General features: G+C 38.4%; 1 protein-coding gene across 1 annotated transcript in view; it reads right to left on the bottom strand.

Moving 5' to 3' along the window:
• Nucleotides 1–8,105: 8,105 nt before the first annotated feature.
• LOC131243273 (nuclear pore complex protein NUP96) overlaps nt 8,106–26,187 on the bottom strand; it is a 50,195-nt gene continuing 32,113 nt past the window's right edge. The window contains exon 6 of the mRNA XM_058242498.1: nt 8,106–8,352. Coding sequence (XP_058098481.1) covers nt 8,157–8,352 — 196 coding nt within the window. The 3' untranslated portion in view covers nt 8,106–8,156. The remainder of the gene's footprint in view (nt 8,353–26,187) is intronic.

Below are 26,187 nucleotides of genomic sequence, written 5' to 3'. Positions count from 1 at the left end.
GAACATATAAGGTTGTCAATTTAGAGTCCACAGACTCTTTCCTTATATAAGATTAAGTGTAGAGTTTGTAACCCAAAGTCGAATAAATTCTTGTGTAGGACCTAGACTCTTCTGTAAGGTCGAATTCACCAGATGTGGATGTGTACGTGTTAGTCTCCATGGGGAGCCTCTAGTGGGAGTGTACATAGGGTCTTGGATTAGGACCACTGTACATAGGGTCTTGGATTAGGACCACTATCATCGGACACGAGTACATACGTGTTAGTCTCCGTGGGAGACTCTGGTAGGAGAAAAATGTAGTGCCTTAGATTAAGACCACTAGTAGTTGTTGGTTAGTTGATAAAAAACCAACTAAAGTCTCTTGCGGGAGCCACCGATATTAGTAAAAATGTGTTCCTCCAACACGAGAGGGTACGTGCATTAAGTCCTTATATAGGGCTGTAAAGGTTAGGAGTGAACCTATTGAAAACTCGTAAGATAGTGAATATCAATACACTCGAGGAGAGTACGTCCACTGGGAGTAGAGTAGGAAAACTGAACTACTATACATGCTTATATTTGTGATTGTAATTTGAGCATAATTCTATTCTTACTTATGTGTTTGATTAGTTAAATTATATGAATGCTTGAGTTGAATTGTATGCTAGACACTTAACTTGCAAAACACACACAAGTTCATTATTTCTTATAGACTAGTTAATTGATTGGTATATCATTTGTAGCTTTTGTAATTGGTAAATTAAATAATTACACAAAATTTTAAAGTTGTCCTGATCACCCCCCTCTCAAACTTAATCGTAATTCTCAGCTCTACCAACCTTTTATATACACCGTAGTAGACAATCCATGCAATTTCGATTACTATCGGAGCGGGTTGCTCTTCAATAACGTAACTGTCTAGAATAAGATTTAAAAATGAGCTTTAGAATTATGTCTACCCATGAGGGGTATGCCGTCACACAACCACCTTATTTTGATGGGTCTAACTATGCCTATTAATTAGAAAGCTAGGATGAGGGTATTCTTGAGATCCCTTAACCTTATGGTTTGGGCAATTGTCGAACATGAAAGGACTATGCCCATGAAAATAATCATGATTGATGGTAGAACCATTAACACTCCCATAGATCAATCTAAATAGAGTTTTGATAAGAAAGCTTGGTATACCTATGATGCCAAAGCTCCTAATACAATTTACTATGCAATTTTTCCTGGTGAATTTATATGCACATGTACATGTGAAACAGGTAAGGAAGCGTGGAGCTCATTGAAAACTACACACGAGGGAACTAGCACAGTAAAATGCTCGAAGCTTTAGCTCTTAATAACTCAATTTGAAAATATTAAAATGGAAGAGTCTGAAATGTTTATGGAGTTTTAATCTAAATTGAATGATATTTGCAACTCTATGTGGTATTTAGGTGAGAGATTCCTAAAGAGACGTATATATAGGAAAATACTTAAATCCATTTTAGATATGTTCACTCCCAAAGTAATCTCAATAGAAGATTGTAAAAACATAGATAAGATGAAAGTAAAAGAACTCTTAGGTTTCCTATAAACATATGAACTACACTTTAATAACCTCTCTAGCAAGAAGAAACTAGTCATCCTTAAAACTTCACATAGGCTTTAACATAGGCAAAAGATTGTTAAATTTGAATGTGATAGTGATAACGAGGATGAAGAAGAAGAATTGCATAGAAAATTTAAGAAATTCCTTAAGTTTAGTAGATGAAAGAGTTGTGACAAGAATGATAAAATGATTAAAAAGTGTATAAGTAAACTTGTTAACAACCTAGAGTTGTACAATATTACAATTGTGAGGGTTATGAACATGTTGCCTCTGAATGTACTAGCAAAATAAGATCTAACGGCAAGGCTATAGCAAAAACATAGGATAATACGAAGAAGTCTGAATTCGATTCTAAAAACACCTCTAATGATGAAGACTTTTGACACTTATGTGTTCTAATAGCTTTATCATAGTTTCCCTCCCTAGAGACTTGAGAGACTATAACACCTTAGATAAGTGAACTTAGAAGGTCCGTATGAGGTTAATAGTTAAATATGAGGAGTTTACCTTCATTGAGCAAGCACTATAGGAAAATCTGTGGATTAGAACTTTATTTTGTTTTAATATTTAAATTTAAGGATTATATTCTCATTTTTTTTTTATAGTTTAGCTTTAAAGTTGCTTAGTTTTAATATCATATGTTTATTACTATACTATCATTGGTCATTGATATTTCAAATGGCATATCTCTTTAAATAACCATAATAAGCATGCTTCATGTTTTAATGTTATATGCATCATATTCCCTTTTTAGTATCTGCTTATTGAGAAATTCATGGTTTATAGAGCTTTCCATTTTCTGTGCTTAATTAGTGCGTGTGTGTGTGTGTGTGTGTGTGTGTGTGTGTGAAATTGTCTTTTTTGTTAAATACTGATAAAAATAAGAGAAATAGCAAGTCCCACCAGAACAAGTTGAATTCTGTTTTGCAGGTTCTGTTTGTTGTTGTAAGTTTACATTTCTTGGAGTTATAAATCATTTACATCTAACATATAATATTTTTAGTTGTTTTAGTATGTCATTGGTAAGAACCTAACTAATACTCCTAAAGTCCCAAGATTGATGGAACGTGCTAAGCTAGACTATTAAACTTTTGGAATCGTAACATTTCACCATGCTCCATTGGCGACGTCCACAGCGACCCACTTTATGGTGGCACTCACAGTCGCCTCTATTCCAAGTAGCCCTTTTAAGGGGATAGCGGCTGCACTCTGGTTATCTAGATAGCCCTTTCCACGCCATGGCGGCTTTCAATCTGGTCCAGGTTTCTCTTTTCAAAGGTCGGCCCTTTTGTAACTCAAACACACAACGTAGTGTACACTCAGATTTCAATTGTTAAAAACCTAAACAATAAACCAAAAGCCCTAAGATTAATGTAACGTGTTAAGGTAGGCTATTAAACCCTCGTAATCGAAACAATGGGTTTGTCCTCTCACCAAGTAGTATCATCATTTGCTTAAATTACTTTAACAGAGTTCCATTTGTTCCCAAAAAAAAAAATCTAGATTGAATTGGCTAAAGCCAAAAGACCTAATTTTTCTATATTTCAAGTATTAAGAAAATGTATTTTGTGATCAAAGACTAGTCTTTGCAAAAATCAAACCACACGCGAGTTGTATTTCACATTCCAATTTGCCTCTTCTATACGCTATATTATCCACCTTAATTTTGGTAGATTGTGTCGCCCCTTTAAAGGTCTTCAACAAAGTGACCCTCTTTCCTATGCGTGGAAGCCCTGTCCAACGACATGTTCCATGCAAGTTACCTCGTGCCAATTCAAATCTGCCTCTTCTACCTACTATTGGCGATGATATTGTCCTATTTGATGTTAGTCTAGAAACTATCTTCTATTATTATGTACTCATACCCATAACAAATACGACGCTCTTTTTTTCTTTTTTTTTTTGGTTATCTGACTCCTCATTCCCTCCTCACACAATTAATTCGCGAAGGTGTTGCCCTATCTCAAAAGGAAGCATTGCCATTAAATCATTCCACCACCATAACTTTCCTAATGAAACATGGATGGAGCAGTCCCTCAAATCTAACTTCCCTGTGGATAGACATTGTGAAACAAAAGTACTCAAGTAATAAGGATCTTCTAAATGTGGAGCTGCATGATTTAAACTCCTTCATTGGAAATGTTGTTGAGGATTTGTGCTACGGAATCACACAGATCTAGATCTAGGATAGCAATCAAAGAGCAAAAAGCAATCACAAGCGAACACAAAGATTTAACGTGGAAAACCCTTTCAGGAAAAAACCACAGCACAAAGTGACAGAAATCCAATATGAAAATAGAAATTACAAAGAGAGAGGATTTACCCGATTCGAACAACCTCGAATCTCACCCTTACTACACCATTTGATAATCGTAGAACCCTTTTAGAAACCCTTAGAAAACCTTTAGGAAGTCTTAGAATACTTTAGAATAGCCCTAGGGACCCATATTTATAGTTTAGGAAACTCCACTTACGCACCTCTTTAAAACCGCCTCAAATTTTCGCAGTCCGCGCAAAATCCGCACAGAATCTGCATGACTCTCAACTAGTCGAGCCAGGGCTTCGACTGGTCGAAGGACCCCTTCAACTAGTCGAACTTGACCCTCGACTAGTCAAGCGGCTTGGACACCCAAAAGTTATGCTCGCTGGACTTCGAGTCGAGTGGGCCTCGACCGGTCGAGTGGACCCTCGACCTATCGAGCCAGACCCTCGACCGGTTGAGCGGCCCAGAACATTGAAGACATCAATGTCTGACAACATGTCTGACAACAAATGCATCTTCCATGAGGACCCACCTGAAAATGGGTGCCTATTGGCTAGACAAATCAATGAATATTTGGCTTAATAGGCATTGCAGTAGTGGCACCCTTGAACCCATGATGCCAAGGTTCCCTCCTAGCTAATGAACATGAAAGACCATGGAACCTTCTTTTCAACCTGATCAGGTAAAACCCCATTGCAATCAATATTACACAAACCAATAGTTTGGAAATCCATCTTTCCATAATCAATGTCCATGTTTGGAAATAATGAAACAATCACATATTTCATTAGCAGCACAAGTGCACGACACTCCTCTCCTAACCACTGAAAATGTCATGAGGGTATTCTACATGGAATTCTGCAATACTCGCCCATCAAAGATTGCTTTCTCTCGTAAGTATGAAATCAAACCAACTGCCATCTTTCTATCAGTTAGTTTGCCTATCGGTCGGGTCCTTCCGCTAAGTGGGGGGTCGCAAATTAAATTTCGATAGCTCTGGGCATGAAGGTGACAGCTTTGGTGTGGCAAGTGATGTGATCATGACCGCACATGTAGATTCATCGCAGCGTATTTGCCTATGGTTGCATCCACTCCGTGCTTTTGGTTGAATGCACTAGTCTTTGGCTCGGGATATCTCTCATCTTTAATCTCAGAATACAATCTCTTTACACCAAGAGAGACTCCAAACAAACTATTCAGTTACTTCAGAACCAGATGGATCCTGCATGGACAATGTAGAACAAATGCGGGGAACCAGCTGGAGCAGTTGGGAATCTTGTCCGTTTGTGAAGAAGGCAATGCTGTAGCTGACATTTTGGCTAATTACTCCATTGAATATAGAAAAGAAATAAGGGATGAAACACATTGGAGAATGAATGATTAGAGAACAAGAGATGGCTTGGCCAAAAATCACTTTCATGTAGGGCTCTTTCGGCAATGTGGAATCAGAGAGATTTGTGGGGATTTGCAGTTTTTTTAGGTGTTTGGTGTTGAAATTTGTGGTTTTTGAAAAAAAAAAAATCAAAATATTCAAAATTTTTAAGATTTTCGTTTTGTTGCCAAAATGCTTTTTTTTAAAATGAAAAGTGCAGTGTGTGCTTTTGTCCCACATCAGAAATGAAAAGAGGTTTATATGTGGAAGTGTGTGTAGTATTCTTACTTGGAACTTTGGAGATTGAGACACTCGAATTGTGTATTCTAATGTATAGCACTGTAACGCACGCAAATGCATGGGCAGTGTGGCTATAGTGGCATTAGTTAGCACATTTTGCACTTGGCAAAGTGGCCGCACCCTCACGACTTTACGCGAATAGTCACGAGATGGTGCGAGTGGTCTGATATGAGCCTAAGTGCGATAAGGTCTGAAATGAGTTGGAATTTTATAAGCGACTGAGAATGGTCAAATTATTAATATGAAATAAGTAGCCGTTTTTTAGAACGGCTAGCGGCCTTGAAAGCTACAACGGTTTGGAAACAAATGGACTATGATGATCCAACGGTCAGATCTTTCGATCCGATGACCAGAAACGGTTCAAATTAATTATCAAAGGTCAGAAACGGCTCAAATTAATTATCAATGGTTAGAAACATTTTCAAACGTTCTGAACCATTGATGGCCACCTAACAACGGTCCACTCCCTAGTGCCCATACAAACTAGCCCATTCTGGTTCAAATCCCAATCAACTCCAACAGATATCTCCTCATCCATCAGATCCTCCAAATAACATTTCCATCATATAATACTGTAAAAACATCCTCTGTTTAAGTGTGCTAGAAGATCTACTTTGTTGAATTGTTCCCAAGTGGACCCTTCTGATTGTTGCACGCAGGATCCATACAATCTTGTCTTATCCTTGAAGCAATTCACCAGTAATTCATTAGCAATTGATAAGGGGGTGAATCATGCTTTAAGAACAACGTAAATTTTATATAATTCAGCCTAGTGAAACACAAATAATTAACTTTATTTTATTTTATTTTTTGGTATTTCCAACATTTGGTATCTAGGAATTGGTGGGATTTAGATTTGAAAGGAATCCAAATCATTCAAAAGAGCTCTTTTCAAACTCACACCTGAAAGCTCTGATTTCAAATCCACTCGATTCCACAGGGGTTCAAATCCTGCCAAAAGAGCCCTCGGTGTACTAGAAATGTATGGAGACCTTCCCACATTATATTCCTGAACTGTCCTTTACGTCCAGTCAGGTCCAATCTTGTAGGCTGCCTTAAAAAATCAGACTAATCAGATGATCCAAGCCATTCAGTTAGTGGCATGTGAATGTGAACAGACAATAACACTCCCAACAAGGTCCAGTAATGGATGTTTCTGACCATCCGGTTGCTGCAATTTCTGCAAAGTAGCAGAAGAAGAGTGGACTGGACCTAATAGACAGTCCAGCTAGGTCACGTGGATGCAACCAGTCAAAATGCAACAATGTGCATGGGAAAATTTTCATACATAGTGTGGCGGACCATTTCTCTTTAAAAACCATTCAACCGAAGGATGAAGAAGAAAAAGACAATGACCATGCAGCAGCAATAGCAAGCAACAACCCGGTTTCATACAGCAACCATCCATCTCACATAACCCCACGACCTGCCCTAGGGCCACGATATCATGCAACAGCCCTCTCCTATCAGTGCCAAAGACACCAAGAGAAGGACATAAACCGCCCGGAGTATCAGGTCTGGGCAACCCTACCCTGCACGAAACAGAAAATATCAAAATGTTGGGCAGAGATGGTAGCCATCTCTCTTTGGATGGTTCATGTTTTCTCATCATGTCAGGACTCATGTCTTCCAACATCACAATGCAAAAGCTGAGGTTCAATTGCATAGCTTGTAGTGTACCTCCACTTTAGGACTGCAATATCAGATGGAGAATGGACCCAACATTTGGAATTTAAGCTGTAGCCACTTTCCAGTGTTCATTCATCTTGAAATCTGTGTTGGTGGACCGCCATCACAGAGCACATAGCAGAATAGATGCTGGTTATATCATGGTTCAAAAACTCGAAGAAAACTCAATTTCCAGCGAGTTCAAGTGGACTCGATGAGTATTCACTTCACTTGACTCGATGTTTAATGTTTAAATTAAGGATAATAAATGTTAATAAATATTTGAATATATAAAATAGGACAAGATAGCCAGATGCACTACACATTCCTAGTGGCTTTTTCTTACTATATATAGAGAAAAAGGTTTTATTCGGCAAGTGACTTGGCAAGCCATGCCGAGCGGGTGAAATCAGTGAGTCAACTCATTGAATCTTCTCAAGTCAGGGCGCCATGTAACTCAGATTTAAGTTTCTTGTTGACTCGGCTTCAATCAGCAACTTTCAGAACAATGGGGCATGCATTAAATAGTGGTGCATGGCATATGTATGATTTTTTTTTTTTATGTATATAATTACTAGTGTTTGGATGGAGGAAAACTAAAATGTGGATAAGCAAAACAAGGAATCTGTTGAAATGGGAAAATGTGGATTCTAATAGTGTTCGTTTTTATTTAACTGTAATTTTTTTGGGGGAAATCTGGCAAAGAATATCCAAAACAGTCTGCTCGTGTCCTTCCACAGCCACGGAAATGGATTTGACACATCTTTTTTTCTTTTTTTTTACTGCAAATTCGAAATTTTGGATTCCATGGAAATCATTTTCATTTCCAGAGTTTTCCAAATTCCCAAACGCCCCCTAACACACACACACACACACACACACACACACACACAAAAACCAAGAGACGAGACAAGAAAATCAGGCAATGAGAGAACAAAAATAACTGAATTTGAATATTATACACTCCTGAAATCTCGCTAAGAGGCCCTTTCGGAAAGAGAGAACGTAAAAACCGAGACAGCGTCTTGCAAATGACATGAACGCCAGTCTTCTGGTGTAGGAGCATTGAGCATAGTCTCGAAGCAGCTCATTTGATCTTCACGTGTGGAGTCTTCCCCACCGTCCAATGCAAGCAGAGTGCAGAGCTCCTCTGCCATCTTTGAATAGGTTGCTCTGAGACAAGGAATAGATTGTACCCATGAGTAAATAAAAAATTAAAAATTAAAAATTAAACCTTTTCCCTCCAATAAAAAATAATAATAATAAAACGAAGCTGAAATTGGCAATCTCCTTGAAAAGCATGGATGGAGGTCAAAAGATGAGTGACCCCATCCTTTCACCAAGTGAACCGGCCAATCACATGAGTGGCACAAAGAGGAAGCTCAAAGTACATCAGATCAACAAACAGAACAAAACGACGGAGAGCTAGTGGCCTTTCAGCACAAAGGCTACAAATGGCAAAAATTATACCTGTAAGTTGTAACAGTAGTTTTGAAAATCCAACTAATGAACATCACAGATGATATTTTCATGTTTCAGATCATCCAATCAGTGTCGGATTTCAGAATGATGGCCTATCAAAGAGATGGGTATTATGATGGATGGTGGGAGTGGGCAAGTGACAGCTATGAAGAACTTCATGAAGTAGGAGTACCAACAAGTGTATGAACAAATCAATCTGAAAGGATTTGAGAAGTGTATGATTTAATGAAGGGGGGATTATACAGTACACCCCCTTGTTTTATGAAATGATGATCACTTTATTAGAAAAAGGCCGAAGCCAAAGAAGCCAAGAAAAAAAAAAAACCTTTACAACTCTGACCAACAAGCTCTCAAAGCACGATTGATCAGACACTAAAACATTTGTTGCTTGCGCCCATTCCATTACAGTCAAATTTGCGCTGTTAAAAACTTCCTTAATTCGGCCCCTTGGAAAGAAACAATCGCGCTTTTAGAAATCAAAGAAACTAAATATTGCATAACCCTGCTACTAAGCATAATAGACACCACACTCCTTTCCCAGCTTTACCCTTAATCCCTTCCATGTCAAAGTCAAACTAAGAAAAACTGACCAATCGAACCTGGAGTAACTGATGCAGGACAATTAACCACTTGCTCTAAAAGCTCGAACTGATAGAGCATGGCGAATCAATCCATTTATCTCATAGCCCAGGCCCCACATTGCATGGGTTAGGACCTCAGCCAAACCCCCCTCGTCGGCTCCACTTCACATGGGTTCCGCCTACATCCCGCTTCACCTTTCTTACCACCTCTGGCACCAACCTGCTAAGATTCTAGAAGCATCGGCTGTTCCTCTCACCTCAAGTGGCCCATAGAACTATCATCAAAACTAGCTGCCACACCACCCTATCATCTTTTCCCATCACTCCATGCCAAGCCCAAAGAAGAACTTCAACTGACCCTGGCATCACCCACGGAGTATTAGATATTTCAAGGAATCTATCCCATATACTTTGAGCAAAAGGATAATGAATGAAAAGATGGTTAATTGACTCCTTGTTTTTCGTGCACATAACACATTTTTTTTAATGACGTTGGGGTGTCCTCACCCTCGCCTCATTTTAAGGTGACACTATTCCCTACAGATGCACACAATCACCCGCAAACCTGCTAAGATTCTAGAAGCATCGGCTGTTCCTCTCACCTCAAGTGGCCCATAGAACTATCATCAAAACTAGCTGCCACACCACCCTATCATCTTCTCCCATCACTCCATGCCAAGCCCAAAGAAGAACTTCAACTGACCCTGGCATCACCCACGGAGTATTAGATATTTCAAGGAATCTATCCCATATACTTTGAGCAAAAGGATAATGAATGAAAAGATGGTTAATTGACTCCTTGTTTTTCGTGCACATAACACATTTTTTTTAATGACGTTGGGGTGTCCTCACCCTCGCCTCATTTTAAGGCGAGACTATTCCCTACAGATGCACACAATCACCCGCAAACCATGTGCATCGGGTAATCCCAAGGAAGGCAATCGAACTCGCATCTGTGGGGAGCACACCCACAACGCTTGCCGTTCACCCAAACCTCATGTGTTAGGAAGCACCATCAACATTCTTTGTAGGTTATCAATTTAAGCACCATTTTTCTCCCCGTAGGCGCCCACAAAAATGCCATCATCCCCATCCCCGTCCCCACCCCCAACCCCCCCCCCCCCCCCCCCCCCCGTGGGGGGCTGCTTTCTAGGGAGAGTCGAGCAAGCCTTGGAAACTCCGCCTTAAGCAAGCTCTCACCTAACCACGCAACGCATCCTCTAAAAAATGAATCCATTCGCCATCATCAAAAGCAAAGGAAATCCCATCTTTAAACTTATAAGCCACCCAGGAAACTGCTTTCCACAAACTCGAAGCCCTATAGAGGGACAATTCCTTAACCCACCAACCCTCTTCCTGAACCCTATACTTATTTGCGATAACTTCTCTCCATAAATTCCCCTCTTTCGTATCAACCCTCCACCAATGTTTTAAGTATCGACGATATCGGCCGATATATCTTGTATCACAGATGTGCGATATAAAACACACAAGTAGTGGGATATATACCACATGTTCGATCTGGTGAGAATTTTCAATTTTCTATCCTTTTTTTTTGTAAATCATGTTAAACCAATGTCAAATTGTCACAAATCCATGATTTTGAAAAATCATTGATTGAGAGCATAGATTTCGAGATTTGGAGGAGATGGACCGAGTTGTGGAAATTTGAAAAGAAAAAAAAAAACACAAATTTTCCTAATTTCTTGCAAATCGATTGCAATATTTGTGTCCAAACATAAAATCAAACATATATGTAACCTGATCTAGTGATTCTTCTTTTGCTTTTGAATGTATTGCTTGTGTTTCCACATGTCTTCTTACATTTAAAAAATATATAAATAGACTTTGAACAAACTTGCATCAATTCAGTTAGACAGTGCACAGATTAGGACCCCATACAAAGAAAACCTATTACGTGCACTTGTTTTTTGTAATGTTTTGATTTATAAGTGTGTATTGATGTCTTTTTTAACAATCATTGAAGTTTCATTGAAAAATTCAACCAATTTCTCAATGTTTCCAACAACAGCGATACATTACGCGATACGACCGATATATCCCAAGCGATAATGGATACATATCCATATCCCATCTCAGCAAATAAAACCTGTGATTTTCATCTCAACCACTCCATCCTATCCTAAACAGAGTTTGAATATCTTAAGAGAGATAAAATATAATGACGAACTTGTCAGAACTGCTTTAAGTAATGTTAGCAGCCTAGACAAAGAGAGATACCAACTCTTCCATCTTAACAACTTCCTCTTAACTCTTTTGATCAACTTATTCCAATGATGCTTTGTTGGTTGTTGATACATAGGGGAAGACTGAAATACAAGGAAAAGACCCACACCCGAACACCTCCACCAATCTTCCCACTTTTACCTTGGACAAATGAACCCTAGCGTCTCACTCTTAAGGATATTAATTTTCAAAACCAAGACCACCTCAAAACATCTCACTATCTTCCTCAAGTTGTGCGCCATGTCTTCATCAACATCACAAAACAAGATGGTGTCATCAGCGAACTGGAGGTGAGGAGTCCCACATTCACCACCTTGAACCCACAAATAACGCCAATCGATTCACCTCTATCCAACATTTTAGTGAAGGCTTATGCAATTACCACAAACAAGAATGGGGAAAAAGGATCCCCATGCTAGAGACCTCTAGAAGCCTTAAAAAATCCTTGGCAAACCCATTAACCAAAACAAAGAATCGAACCGACCTAATGCACTCTTGAATCAACCTTCTCCACTTCTACTCCACATGCCAACTACCCCAATATGTAATCAAGAAATTCCCAGTCAACATTGTCATAAGTCTCTCAATATCCAACTTACATATGATGCCCTTTTTGCATTCCCGATACCCCGACTCAATGCACTCATGAGCTATTAGTGTACTATCCAATATTTGTCTGCCAGTAACAAATGCTCATTGCACCTTCAAAATTACATTTGCTAGAACCGTCTGAAACTGGGGAGCTAAGATTTTGGCAAAGATCTTATTGGCCTCAAGTCTCTCGAACTATCCATGCCTTCACCTTGAGGAATGATACCAATGAAAGAGGCTCATAATTCCCTACAAGCCCACACAATGGAGGCTTTATGAGGAGAGTCGATGTTGCTTTGGAAACTGTGTCTTAAGCAGTCTCTCACCTAACCACACATCCACCAAAAAATGAATCCGTTCACCACCACTAAAAGTGAAGGAAATCCCATATTTAAACTTATAAGCCACCCGGGAAACCACTTTTCACAAACTCAAAGCCTTATAGAGTGAAGATTCCTTGACCCACCAACCCTCTTCCCGAACCCCATACTTGTGATAACTTCTCTCCACAGATTCCCCTCCTCCGTGCCAAGCCTCCACAACCATTTTCCGAGCAAAGCATGATTCATCACGTCCAAATCCCTTATTCCTACCACCACCACCTCGACAAAAGGCTTACACAATTTTTCCCATATCAGCATATGAAACTTGTGATTTTCTTTGGATTGCCACCACAAGTCCCATCTCAACCTCTTCAGCCTATGCAAAACAAAGTTTGGACATCCAAAGAGAAAATATAATGGCAAACTTGTCAAGGCTGCTTTCAGTATTTTTAGCCGCCTAGCCAAACAGAGATACCAACTCTTCCGTCTTGACAACTTCCTCTTAACTCTTTTGATCACCTAATCCCAAAGATGCTTCATTGGGTTTGTCAATACATGGGAAGACTGAGATACAAGGAAAAGACCACACACCACACCCGAACACCTCCGCCAATCTTCCCACCTTTTCTTTGGATAAATGAACCCCCAACATCCCACTCTTAAGGATATAAATTTTCAGACCGAAGACCAACACAAAGCATCTCACTATCTTCCTCAAGTTGCGTGCCATGTCTTCATCAGCATCACAAAACAAGGTGTCATCAACAAACTGGAGCTGAGAGACTTGAGTCCTCACATTCACCACCTAAAACCCACAAATAACGCCATACAATTCACCCCTATCTAACATTTTGCTAAAGGCTTATGCAATTACCACAAACAATAATGGGGAAAGAGGATCCCCTTACTGGAGACCTCTAAAAGCCTTTAAAAAAATTTAAAAAAAAAAACGAAGAAACCGGGTGACCTAATGCACTCTTGAATCGACCTTCTCCGCTTTTGCCAACATTCCAACCACCCCAACATGTAATCAAGAAATTCTCAATCGACATGATCATAAGTCTTCTCATTATCCAACTTACATATGATTGCCCCTTTTTTGAAATCAATGCACTCATGGCTATGAGTGCACCATCCAATATTTGTCTGCCTACAACAAATGCTCCTTGCACCATCGAAATTACATTAGCGAAAACCACCCGAAACCTGGAAGCCAAGATTTTGGCTTAAGATCTTATATGGCCCTCCAATGAGACTTATTAGCTCAATGTCTCTCGAACTATCCATTCCTTCAACTTTAGGAAGGAAATGATGCCAATGAAGGCGGCCCCTAATTCCATCGACAATTAGCCTCTTTCAAAAAACTAGAATAAAGCTAACCAAGTCACCTTTCACAGCATCCAAAAAAAAAAAAAAAATTTGAAAGAAGGCCAATGAGAAGCCATCTAGGCATGGGGCCTTATCCCTACCTAGCGATTCCACTGCAACTTTAGTTTACTCCTTGATAGCTCGGTTTCCAAGAGAATATGCATCTTCATCATAAATTTGGTTGAAAGCTAAATTATCCAGCTGAGGTTGCATCCACCTCTCACCTATTAACAAATACTAGTAAAAACTGAGAACGGTGTTTGATCACCCTTGGCTTAAAAGACTGCTTCTTTGACTTCTTCCCCAAAACCTCTTTCTAACCGATCTGCCTATTCTTCAAAGGCCGCATCAAACTAAATAGTCACTAGGTGCAAAAGTATAAGGGCTCTTTAGATACTCCAATAATAGGTTAAATAAATAACTAGTTTGTGGAAAATAACCTTATTAGATTAATAGTTAAAAATTAAAAAAGATTTTAAAAAATAAAAAATAAAAAAAAACCTCTACATTTTTAATTCTCAAATACTAGTTTTTTTTCTAATCAATTTCTTATCCCCTAACAAATGTGTTTTCCAAATTGGATTAAAAAATTGTCCAAGATTAAATTTAACTATTTTTATTTTTTGTTCTTTTTATTTTTTTAATCGTAATCAATTATTTTTAATCCAAACAACCCCTAGGATTTCTCAACATGATAAATATGGATTAGGACTTTACTGTTGCTTTGTGGGCTAGTAATTCAAAAGTCTTAAGATTTATTATTCTTAAAGGGAAGTGGATTGCGTCCTACCCCCGCCTAGACAATCATTTGTCTAGGCAGGGCTAATGGAGCCCACTATGATGTATGGGTTTTATCCACCGTCCATCCATTTTGCCAAATCATTAGGATATGAACCAAAAAATAAAAAATAAAAAATGAGGCAAATCTAAGGCTCAAGTAGACCACACAATTGGGATTGAATGCCCACCATTAAAAACTTCTTGGGAGCCATAGAAGTTTAGATCAAGGTAATATTTTTATTTTCCCTTTGTCCATGTCTAGATGACCTAATGAACAAGTTGGATGGAAAATAAACATCTCAGTCACCCCCAAGAAGGTTTCAATGGTGGGTGTGATTCACTGCTTCCTCTTGTGGTTCGGTCTACTTGAGCCTTGGATCTACCTCATTTTTGGGTTCATGCCCTAAAACGATATGGCAAAATGGATGGACCCACAGAGCTCTGCTTGGATGGATTATCGTCCAGGCAAGGGCATGACGCAATCCAATTCCATCTAGAAGAGTCCACCTTAAATGCCACATCTCGTGAGATCAACAACTTAGATCAAAGACTTGGACCCATATCCAACTAATAGAGTCCTAACACACTATAATACGTCGGCATGTACTAGAGAAAACCCATTGATATGGGCTGCCCATTCACTTGAAATAAGCATTGTTATTTGGATGGTCAATGTTCCATAAATGGATGGCAAATGGCGTTCACTTGAATTGGGCCCTGCTATTTAGATGATCAGTGTTCCATAGATGGATGGCAGCTGCTGTTCACTTGAAATGGGCCCTATTATTTGGATGGTCAGTGTTCCTTAAATGGATGGTAGGTGTCATTCACTTGAAATGGACCTTTTTATTTGGATGGTGGTCAATGTTCCATAAATGGATAGAAGCTATACAAGCAATGAGTAGCCACCATTTTTTTAAAACGGTGCAGCCATGCATGCGGGATCTGTTTGATCATATGGAAGGCCTAGACTCTAAGATGAATTTTGGCTGCCCAGGATCTTCCAACATGGGAGATTTTAGGGAATCCCAATGTGTCATGAACCAAGAAATTAACGGTCTGGATCGAACCATTGCCACACTTCTGCTTAATGCATCAGGATGCTTCACGTCCTGAACATCGGGACACTATAGCCCCTATTATAGGATCCTAAACCGATGATGGCAAATGGTACTCCTGGGATTTTAGTAAGTCCAAGTAGGGCCCATGGTTCTTTGTTCTGTTGAGTACCATAGGGAACAGAATTGGTTCTGTTGAGTGCTGGCTGCGGACCCAAGTCCGTAGCTTTGAGCTTGTGGCCCATCCAAACTATTGGTCCGCTTGCTTGAACCGCACCAGCATACCGCGCAATAGGTTACTTTGGTTAATAGAGAACCACGTGGGTGGATCATTCACTCATATGATATAGGCTATAGACCAGGTACACTGCATCATGCTCACTATGGAACCCAAAAATCATGATGTTTCAGGAGTTTGGTGGGCCACACCACAAGAAACAGGTGGGATTGGATGCCCACCATTAGTTGTGTAATGGCCATCATGGCGCTTATATGCCATTCAATCCATTAATCTGTTGCGCCTCATCCAGATGAAAGAATTACCAACAATCACGGTATTCCAAAACTCAGTGGGCCATACCCCTTAATTTTGAGGTTTTAGGTATAATTTTATGGAGTGGCTCGCATGAGTATCAAATCAGCCTGATTTCTAGAATGAAGGTCAAACAAGGGCAGTGTTGTTTGACCACTATCTACCCTGTTTGTTTTTAGCATTACAAATTTACGACTTTGTAATAATTACACAAATATGTTGCTTGGGAAAGATGGGGTTCCATCCAGCAATAACATCTTAGACCATCTAGTGGTTTGTGTGGTACTGCAAGAGGGATTTCATCCGTTTGTATACAAATACCTTTGAAAAGGTCTGTACACACCAGAGAAAATGCAGGCGAGATCAAGTTAGTGCGTCGAAGGATCACATACTGGGAACGTATCCCTCTTTGGGGAGTTTCAGTCCATGTTGATGCTCTATGAGGCCCAACAAGATGTATGTATTGTATCACGCCCATTGCTTGGCTATTGCTCAATGTAGCATAGATAAATGGATTGTTAAGGGTAGTTCCAAGCACAATTGGGCCCCATGCTGGGGACCACAATCATCCCACCATGGAAATGTAATTGACAGCCAGATATCTTTTGATCAAACAAACATTTTGGAGAGAGTTCAACCAAGTAGATTTCACCTCGGCTCACTTAAGTTTTGGATCTACCCCATTTGTGGTCTCATGTCCTAAAATGAGGTGGCAAATAGATGGACAAGGTGGATTTCTCACAAACATCAGGGCAAGCCCCAGGCAATCCGCGTCCTTTATAGTGTGGCCACCTTGTTTTGATCATTGTAACGTGTGAATAGACTTGGGAGGATCACCGATTGAAAGCCAAATTATCCAGCTGAGGTTGCATCCACCCGTCACCTATTAACGAATTCTTGTAAAAACTGAGAACGGAGTCTGATCACCATTGGCTTGAAAGACTGCTTTTTTAACTTACCCAAAACCTCTTTCTAATTGATCTGCTTATTCTTCAAAGGCAGCATCAAACTAAATACCTTCCAACAATGGTCGGTGAGGGGATTCTTCTGCAAAAGCTTTCTTTTATATATATATATATATAGCACCTATGCAGATAGATGAAGCCCTCACATTTGTCATCTTATGAAAATATGCAGTGCTACCATCCCTTTTTTGCCGCATTTATCCTTGCAGAGCTGATTCTAGTGCATCTCTTCTCTCCTCGGCATAGTATGTAATAAATGAATCAACTCCCCTTCAAACTACTTTTTGGGGGGAAAGCTTCCCATCTCTTCCCATTTCTCTAGCTCTGTCAGCTCCTGCAATTTCAACTTAGTTTCTTTCATATCTTCAACTCTACCTTGCTCCAAGATTTTAATTTGCCTTTCGACAGAAGCAACTTCTTGCTAAACAGAAATCCAAACCTACCTTGGATTGAGAAGCTCAACCACCACTTTTATCAGGATCCAAGAACCAAGGATGGTCTAGCCACGTGCTTTCAAATTTGAACGATTTTGGCCCCTATTCATGTTGTTTCCTACATCTATGATGACCTTCACCACTCCACCACCATAGTCTATCTACATGTGCAAAATTATTGGTTTGTAGCCAATCTTTATTCTCCGACTCCTTGGGCGTGACCAAAATTCCCTAAGCAGGCAACTGTAGCAAATAATCCTTTGTTCCATCCAATGCAAAAAAAAATTAGTTTTGCAAGATCATCATCATCCTCTGCTTCTTCCTCTACAACTTCGTCCCCATACCATTCTTGCTCATAGAAATGTAGGTTCGTTGTAATTGGAAGTATCCTCCCCACATTTTAAGTACATATTATTCAATCTTCCCTGATTTTGACAATGGCATTGCCCTTGGCTTCATAATTGCATTATGGAAATACAGACAATTAATTTCTACCATTAATGCCTATCGGGAGCATTTGAGGCAATATTTTAAATATAGTTATCACACATGATATTGCACCTTTGGGAATGACAAATATCACAGAGTTTATATTAGGAAATATCATGGATATCGTGTAATGTTTTACAATATGAGGGATACTTTGGGGAAACTTTAGAGAAATGGTAGAATTTTAGTAAAACTTTAAGAGATGTTGGATTGGTGAAAACCAAAAAAGGGATATGGAAAACCAAACGTCACATTAGGGAAAGGGAAATATGTGGAAAAGAATCCATTGTTTGTTTTAGCGCACACATGATTTCTATGGAAATGTTAAAAGGTCAACAGTCAAAAAGCAATACTTCTCTTGCAACCATGAAATCTAGATCTAGAAGGTTTTCTTTTTCGTTTCTTTTTTATTCTTTTATTTTTATTTTTATTTTTATTTTTTTGGAGGAAATGGAAATCACCATTTTTCTAAGGAAACTTTGTAACTGGAAATTGAATTCCACTAATAAATTTGTTTCTGCAAATAACGATAAGTGGAAATTTGTGGAAATCGATTTCGTTTCCAAGATAAAACCCTAAAAGACATGGGATTATACACTTAAGGGTCGTTTGGCAGCAAGAAAAGTTGGAGCCCGATTGCCTTGTTTAGGCCTACGGCCAAGGTATTCTGTATTGATAACAATGGCCATATCGATCACCATTGTTACCAATACGGGTATCAGCTAAAATATGGTATCGGTTGAATTTTTTTCCCAAAAAAAAATCTGGAAAAATATCCAGAAAATCCCAAATAATTTAAATATTCCAAATACATGTTCATTTTTTGTTTTGAACATGTTTATGGTGGCGTAACAGTCCACTCTTTGGTGAGAATGTTGTCTCAAGCCTCTCGATCTATCTAATAATTTTCTTAACTTGACAGGCTTAGATTGCTCTCAAATTGGTCCTCAACTCATGCAAGTTTACCACTCATCACACTAATGCTAAGCATTTAACACCATTCCCCTAAAGAAATTTTAAGAAAAAACTGAAATCAAATTCAGATGAATAATGTCATCGATTTAGGGAGCCATTCGAATGCCCCCAAATAGTCCTAAAATTCATATAATGTATGGCATTCATCACCCTAATGCATATTCCCAAATTCATGCAAGCTATGACACTCATCTACTAATGCATATCACTAACCATTGGACACAATTTCCCCAAATAATTTTAAGAAAAAATTGAAATTAAATTCGGAATGGTGTCATGGATTTGAGGCTAATATGGGGACCACTCGAAGCCTAAAATTGGCCTCAAATTCATGCAATCTATTGGCACTAATCCTACTAGTGTAATTGGCCCCAGATCAGTGGACATTCGGTGAAAAATGAAAAATATCTAATGGTACCAACTTATGCAAACAACCCTAACTTATGCTTATTTCATCATCCTACTATCAGATCGTTTGACATTTATTGGACAGTGAAGAATTAAAAATATCTAATGGTCCTATTTCAACAAGTGTCCGTAAATCTATGGTTAACATCATTCACACAATCTGATTTTGGGATTTTGATTTGGCAACAGTGGACTGCACAATTTAATAGATATTGTTTTATTTAATAGTGGGTGTTGTCCTGACTATGGCGCCCACCTTGATGTACGCATTGTATATCCACACCGTCCATCATTTTTTCCATTTCATTTCAAGGCATAGTCCCAAAAATGGAGCAAATCGAAATCTCAAGTGGACCACACAGTAGGGATTGAATGCCCACCATTAAAAACTTCTTGGGGTCAGAAAAGTTATAGGTCAAGCTGATATTTGTGTTTTCCCTTCATTTAGGTCTATGTGACCTTATCAATGGGTTGGATGGAAAATAAACATTACAGCGAGCCCTAGGTAGTTTTTAATGGTGTGCGTTGAATGATCACTTTTTCCTATGGTGTGGTCCACTTGAGATTTGGATCTGATTCATTTTAGGGACAATGCCCTAAAATGAGCTAGAACAATTGATGGATGACGAGGATATACAACACATACATCAAGGTGGGCCCCACAGCTAGGTAAACAGTGCAAGGCCACTTAGCATATGCCACCATAAAATTTTATTTAAAAAAAAAAAAAAAACTTCTAATACTTGGTTGTGAAAGGGCCACATTGCCACTAGGACGTGTCGCAGCAACAGCCGCAGAAGAAGAGAAAATAGGGATGTATTTTTATTTTTTTTCTCTTTAAGGGTTACTTTGCATAACAGCCTTGGGCGATTGTTACGAGAACCATAATGGCCATTATGGTTTGAAAATCCTCCCACCCTATTTCAACCTCGTATCATGTAATGGTTGCAACCATTCCCAATACATATCGACCGTTACAGCCAAAACGTAACCATTTTGGTATACCTTGCTTACAACAGTTGAGGAATAAGTCGAGAGTTTGTTGAGAGATATTCTCGCTAGGATTCCGAGACCGATGTTTTAAATATCGACGATATCGGCTAATATATCCCATGATAGATCTTGTATCCCACCTGTGCGATGCGAAACGCACAAGTAATGCCGATAAATCCCACACGTTCAAGCCAGTGAGCATTTTCAATTTTCGATCTTTTTTTTTTTGAAATCACATTAAATCCGTGTCAAATGGTTATAAATCCATTGGTTCTTGATGTTTTGCATGAAAAATCATGACGTTGGAGCTTTGATTTCGATATCCACCAGTTCTTCATGTTTTCCATGTTTTTTTTTTTCGAAAATTTCCTTGAACCAGCTGTCAATTGAGACTAATTTCAAAGTATTTAGGAGTATTTGATGAAATAATCATCACATACACTCTAATTTCGAAATTGAGTGCAGGTGGTTCGATTCGGGAGAAATTGGGTCCCAATTTCTCCCTAATTGTTTGCAATATTGCACTCCAAATATGAAATCAAGCATGTATGAGGGTTGATCTACTAATTTGTTAAGTCCTTGTTAATTTTTGAAAAATAAAAATAATATTTTAATAAATAATTAATAAAAAATTTATTGAAATATTATTTTTTTTTCGAAAATGCCCTTCAACCAGCTGTCAATTGAGACTAATTTCGAAGTATTTGGGAGTGTTTGAACTTTGATGAAATCATCATCACATACACTATAAATGTTATGAATTCAATTTGAATATGGTTGCATTAGTTTAGTTAGACAGTGCATAGCTTAGGAACGTATACAAAGGAAACCTATCACATGCATTTCTTTTTTGAGAAGTTATGATTTAAAAGTGTGTATTAAGGTCTTTTTTAACAATATCTAAAGTTCCATTGAAAAATTCAATCATTTTCCAAATGTTTTCCCATGTTTCCCAAAACGTGCGATAAATTCCCGTGCAATTACCGATACGTATCTGTATACCAAAGATGCGATACGTGACGCGATACTAATATTTCGAACACTGCCCGAGACAACCGGTGACAACTTGTATCTCTTTCTGAGAGTTGATCGAGTCCTCATTATCCCTACAAGGAGCAGGATCCCTAGCAAACCAAGACAACCTCTTCCCCCCTATGTGTTGACATCCGATCCATCAATCACATTCGAATTGTGACTTTAGGTCCTCACATCAATATCAACTCAATTCACATATTGGGTGAGTCACATGATAGGCAATAATGGAGTGGAGATGCACCAAACATTGTGTGGGGCCCATAAGCTTGTCTAAATATTAAATACAACCCGTTAATCAGGTCCCTGCCACCAAGATGAAGGGACTTAGTAAATATTTTGATGATTGAAAATTGTGGGCCACGACACTATTTTTAAGGGGTTTTCCTGTGATTTTACAAAAGTTTTTCCTATTCTATGGCCTAACTGAGTTTTTTATTGAGGTATTTTTTTTATTCTTGTATGGTGGATATGAGGTGAGAAGCCTAATGGATGGAGTGGATTACACATTGACAACCTAATGGGCCTACGAAGCTTCGAATATTATGAATGAGACAATAAGGCCTAAATAGACTTCAAAAAATAATCATATGCTTGTTCTTGCCAAACCGGACAGGTTCCAACAAACAACGGACAAGCTTGACAGGGAGAGCATTTTCCTAGCTATACAAGACCAGGACAAGCACAGCCTAAACAGGTTATCCAGGCTTCAATTTTTGTTGCTACCAATTGGGCCCTCAGAGCTAAAAATATCTTGAAAAAGAAAGGAGAGGAAGAAAAAAGGAAAAGAAAACTACACAATACTTTTCCACCATTTAGGGGAAGAATTATTTAGTATTTCATTGTAGGCCATAAATGATGCAATTATATCCAAAATGAGTTCATATCTTACATAATACGTTTTGATAACCTTATATAACAAATTTAAAGAGTAAAAACCAAACAGATTTGTAATCTAAATTTCTTGCTTGAAATCCATTTCAATGCATCAAACACATACAATGACATGGATTTCAAAATATTTCATTGCTAACATGGATTTAAACGTGTTGAAAAACAAATTTTCAAAATATTTCATTGCTAACATGGATTAAACATGTTGAAAAACAAATTCACACACACACACACACACACACACACACACACAACCTTTGTTGTTCCAAGCCGAAATCACTCTCGATTGGGATTTCTCCATCAAATCCATGTTTCGATGTGAAATGACAAGTTACTAAAATGCAGCAACAAAGTGCATCCCCAGAAGGGAGCAATTTTTTGGATTTTTTTTTTCTATTTTACGCCGATTCGGTTGAAACTAGTGAAATATCACAAGTTTGAATGGATAGTGTAATTTTATACTAGAGGTGTGCCAATATTTCGCTGTATATCATCAAATAAAAAATCGTCAATGTATTGTATGATATGCAATCTAATCATATATCGTATAACAAACTGTGGGGAAATGATGTACTGAGATAATATTGATATTTAAAATGCTGGTTACGATTGTCTCAAGGAGTGAGTACAACCAATGATTTAAATATCGATAATGAAGACCAATACTATCAGTATTGCACACTGCTAGTCAAAATATCGCGATATATTCACAATGTATCGATGATATTTCAATACATTATGATGATCAAAATATATCCATTATAAAATGCTTGATATTGTTGATATGTGCAATGCATATCAACAATATCGCACCTGCATTAGTTCCCTTAACGTAAAAAATGGGAAATTTGCCACACGCACAAAACAAAAAATTTAAAAATTTAAAAAAATTAAAAAAAAAAAATCTTTAAAAAAAAAATTTGTTGGATTACATTCGTAAGGAGATTTCAACCAATCATTTTTATTTGTTTGAGAGAAAAGCGGATTTGGGTGTAGAAATTGAGATTGGAAAGCATGTGATACTGGAAACCCAATTAATGAGTTTTTTATTTTTAATTTAAACTATTTTCTCTTGTTTAAATTGCTTGAAATCTATGAACGAAGTTAGTAACCCATGACTTTGCATATTTTGCATACTCAATCATGGATTTTGACCCCTGATTTTCAATTTTGGGGAAAATGGGAGAATTTGGGGAAAATCTGAAAATTTTCTGATTTCCCCCATCTAACTTGCAATTAAAGTGTAGAAATATTTATATCATGAAAGAGTGCTTGGAGGCTTACCTAAAATTGACGAAACTTTTTGAAGCTTTTGAAAAAAAATAAAATTAACTAATTAAAAAATATCAAAAAATAAATTTAAAAGTTACATTGACCAATTGTTTATTTGTTCCTAATATTTATGTATTTTTCACTGCATTGGTTGTGTTTTCATACATACCCTCAATGATTTATATATTATCTTAACTCATTTTGAATATAATTGCATAAACTTCGTTAAACAACACATAATTTAGGATGCTATATAAAGAAAACTTATTATGTGCACTTGTTATTTGTGATCTTCTGAGTTCTAAGTGTATAATAGTGTCTTTTTTGAAATCCCCTAAAGTTTTATTAAAAAATTTGACAAGTTTCCCAAAAACAATGATATATTTTGGGATTCATGCAATATTTCCCATGCGACACCGATATGATTCCATATCCCAAGGGTGTGATACATGCATCGATACCGATACGTAAATCACTGAGTATAGGTACATGGGGCTATGGTATGTAAACTACTTGGGGTGGAACGTGATGCTAGATACCACTTGGCTTAGATGTTGTAATGCCTTGCAACAACCTCTCTCATGCTCCTGAGCTACCAGAGATATCTGATAAGCCTATTGAACACTATGTGGTCCAACTTCTACCATCTACTCCTGAATATCGGCTCACAACCCATTGCAGCAGCAATTGCTGCTTGTCTGGCAGTCTCCATAAGTTCACATAAAGTTATACAATCAAAGAACTACGTGCATTCCTTCGCAGTGAGACCACCATATTGCAACAAGAAGAGATTTCTGTATGAGACCTCGTAATCTTATGAAACCTCGTAATCCAAGGGTAGAAACCTCTGATTCCGCCTTGCCTTCATTTGCTTGCACAGAGTTAAAGGAGGGACCTGCTGCACCAAGTCTACTATTTAGTACCACCATGATGCAGACAAGCTCTCATGGCCACATGTATGCAAGCAGAGGGCCGAGTGGGGCCCACATGATCACACGGATGGGTGCCATGTGCACACTAGTGACAGATGGTGTTAGTCGCATTTGAGAGTTACCCTAGCAGTCCCATCTTCAAGCCCAACCCATCAACATCCAAAACCCTAAAACCCTAGACCTACCTTGAATATTAACCATCCATCAACCACAACCCCACAATCTACAATTGTAAAGGTGTGACCACATCAAGCTTGTAACTGCACCTATCATTTTCCCCTCTCTAGATCTAGGGCAAGTAAACCACAGTCAACCCTCCTGCATCTTAATTGTGGGATCCCAAACCTAACATCCATCGGCCCCTTTTCCACCCCAAGTCATAACCATACAACCCTTAGAATTAGATTTATGTTAGATCCCTTAGTTGGAGACTTTATTTTCAGATCCATGTTTCAAATCCATTTCATGATATTGTCAGATTTGTGACCAGATCTGCATTTGGAACATTTGGTACATCAGAGCTGTGTTTGGAGTTGGTGACTGCACTTCGGACTGCAGTATACTGCACCATTTTGATACTATCAGATCCACTGATCTGCATGACCTACGCCTCAGATTATTAATTTGTACTTCGGTTGGGCTGAGTAAGCACTCCAGATATCAGATTGACAGAAAGAGCTGGGCCATGCAATAGATCAGCATCAATTCACAATTACCAGGGTACCATTGACCTGAGATCATATCTTCTTCTTTTTTTCTTTTCTTCTTTTTTTTTTTGGGTTAGGTTGTTAGTACACACCCATGTCAGTACACACACTCCATGTTAGCCACCCCCGCTAGGGATCAATACCAAGACCTCAAGTGTTGAAACGAGGTATCTCCACTCAGTCTGCCAGTTGAGCTATGGATCTGGGTGTCCTAAGATCATATCTACATTTAGATCTTCATTCATTCATGATCCTCGATTCAGTTCTGTTCAAATCTGTGGTTGGATCTGTCGTGGTACACATTTTCCATTAGCCATGACTTGAGAAACTTATAGAAAGAACCCTCTAGAAGTCCTTTATCTAATCTCTATTGGCTAATAAGTTTTTTTAAAGATGAGGTAAAGCTTTGCTCTATTTTTTTTTTACACACACACACACACACACACACTACATGGGCACTCAAACCCATGACCTCATTGTGGAAATGCGGTGGTGCATCTACCACTAAGGCACTAAGCCATCGATTGAGAACCTTGGCTAAGAAGTTTCTTTCTAGAAACTTCTTGAGAATCACATATTGGCCCAAATAATGTTTCCTCAAACAATCCAGTTATGCCTCTTCTAGTTCTAATTGCAATAAAGAAAAGAAAACAAGATCAAATAAACAAACTACAGTCCCAATACAACTACGCAACTAGAAATAAGGAATCCAAACCATCTAGGAAACTAATATGCATGAACCGTATGGAATTGGGCTTGTGCGGTTTATACACCCCATGAAAAGGCCTGTATGATCCATTGGAAACAGCACCACCAAGTGGTACGCGTGGATTGTTGGGCCCCATAATCCAACCAGTTTATATAAAGAACCATCAGATTGGATCTTTGGGCCCCAATGTCCAATCAGATGTTTTATACGGACTGGAAAATCACATTTGTGTCGTG

This window comes from Magnolia sinica, chromosome 4, assembly GCF_029962835.1.
Source record: "Magnolia sinica isolate HGM2019 chromosome 4, MsV1, whole genome shotgun sequence".
NCBI classification, from domain to species: Eukaryota; Viridiplantae; Streptophyta; class Magnoliopsida; order Magnoliales; family Magnoliaceae; genus Magnolia; species Magnolia sinica.
Note: the sequence above shows the minus strand (reverse complement) of the source record. Positions and strands in the feature narration are given on the sequence as shown.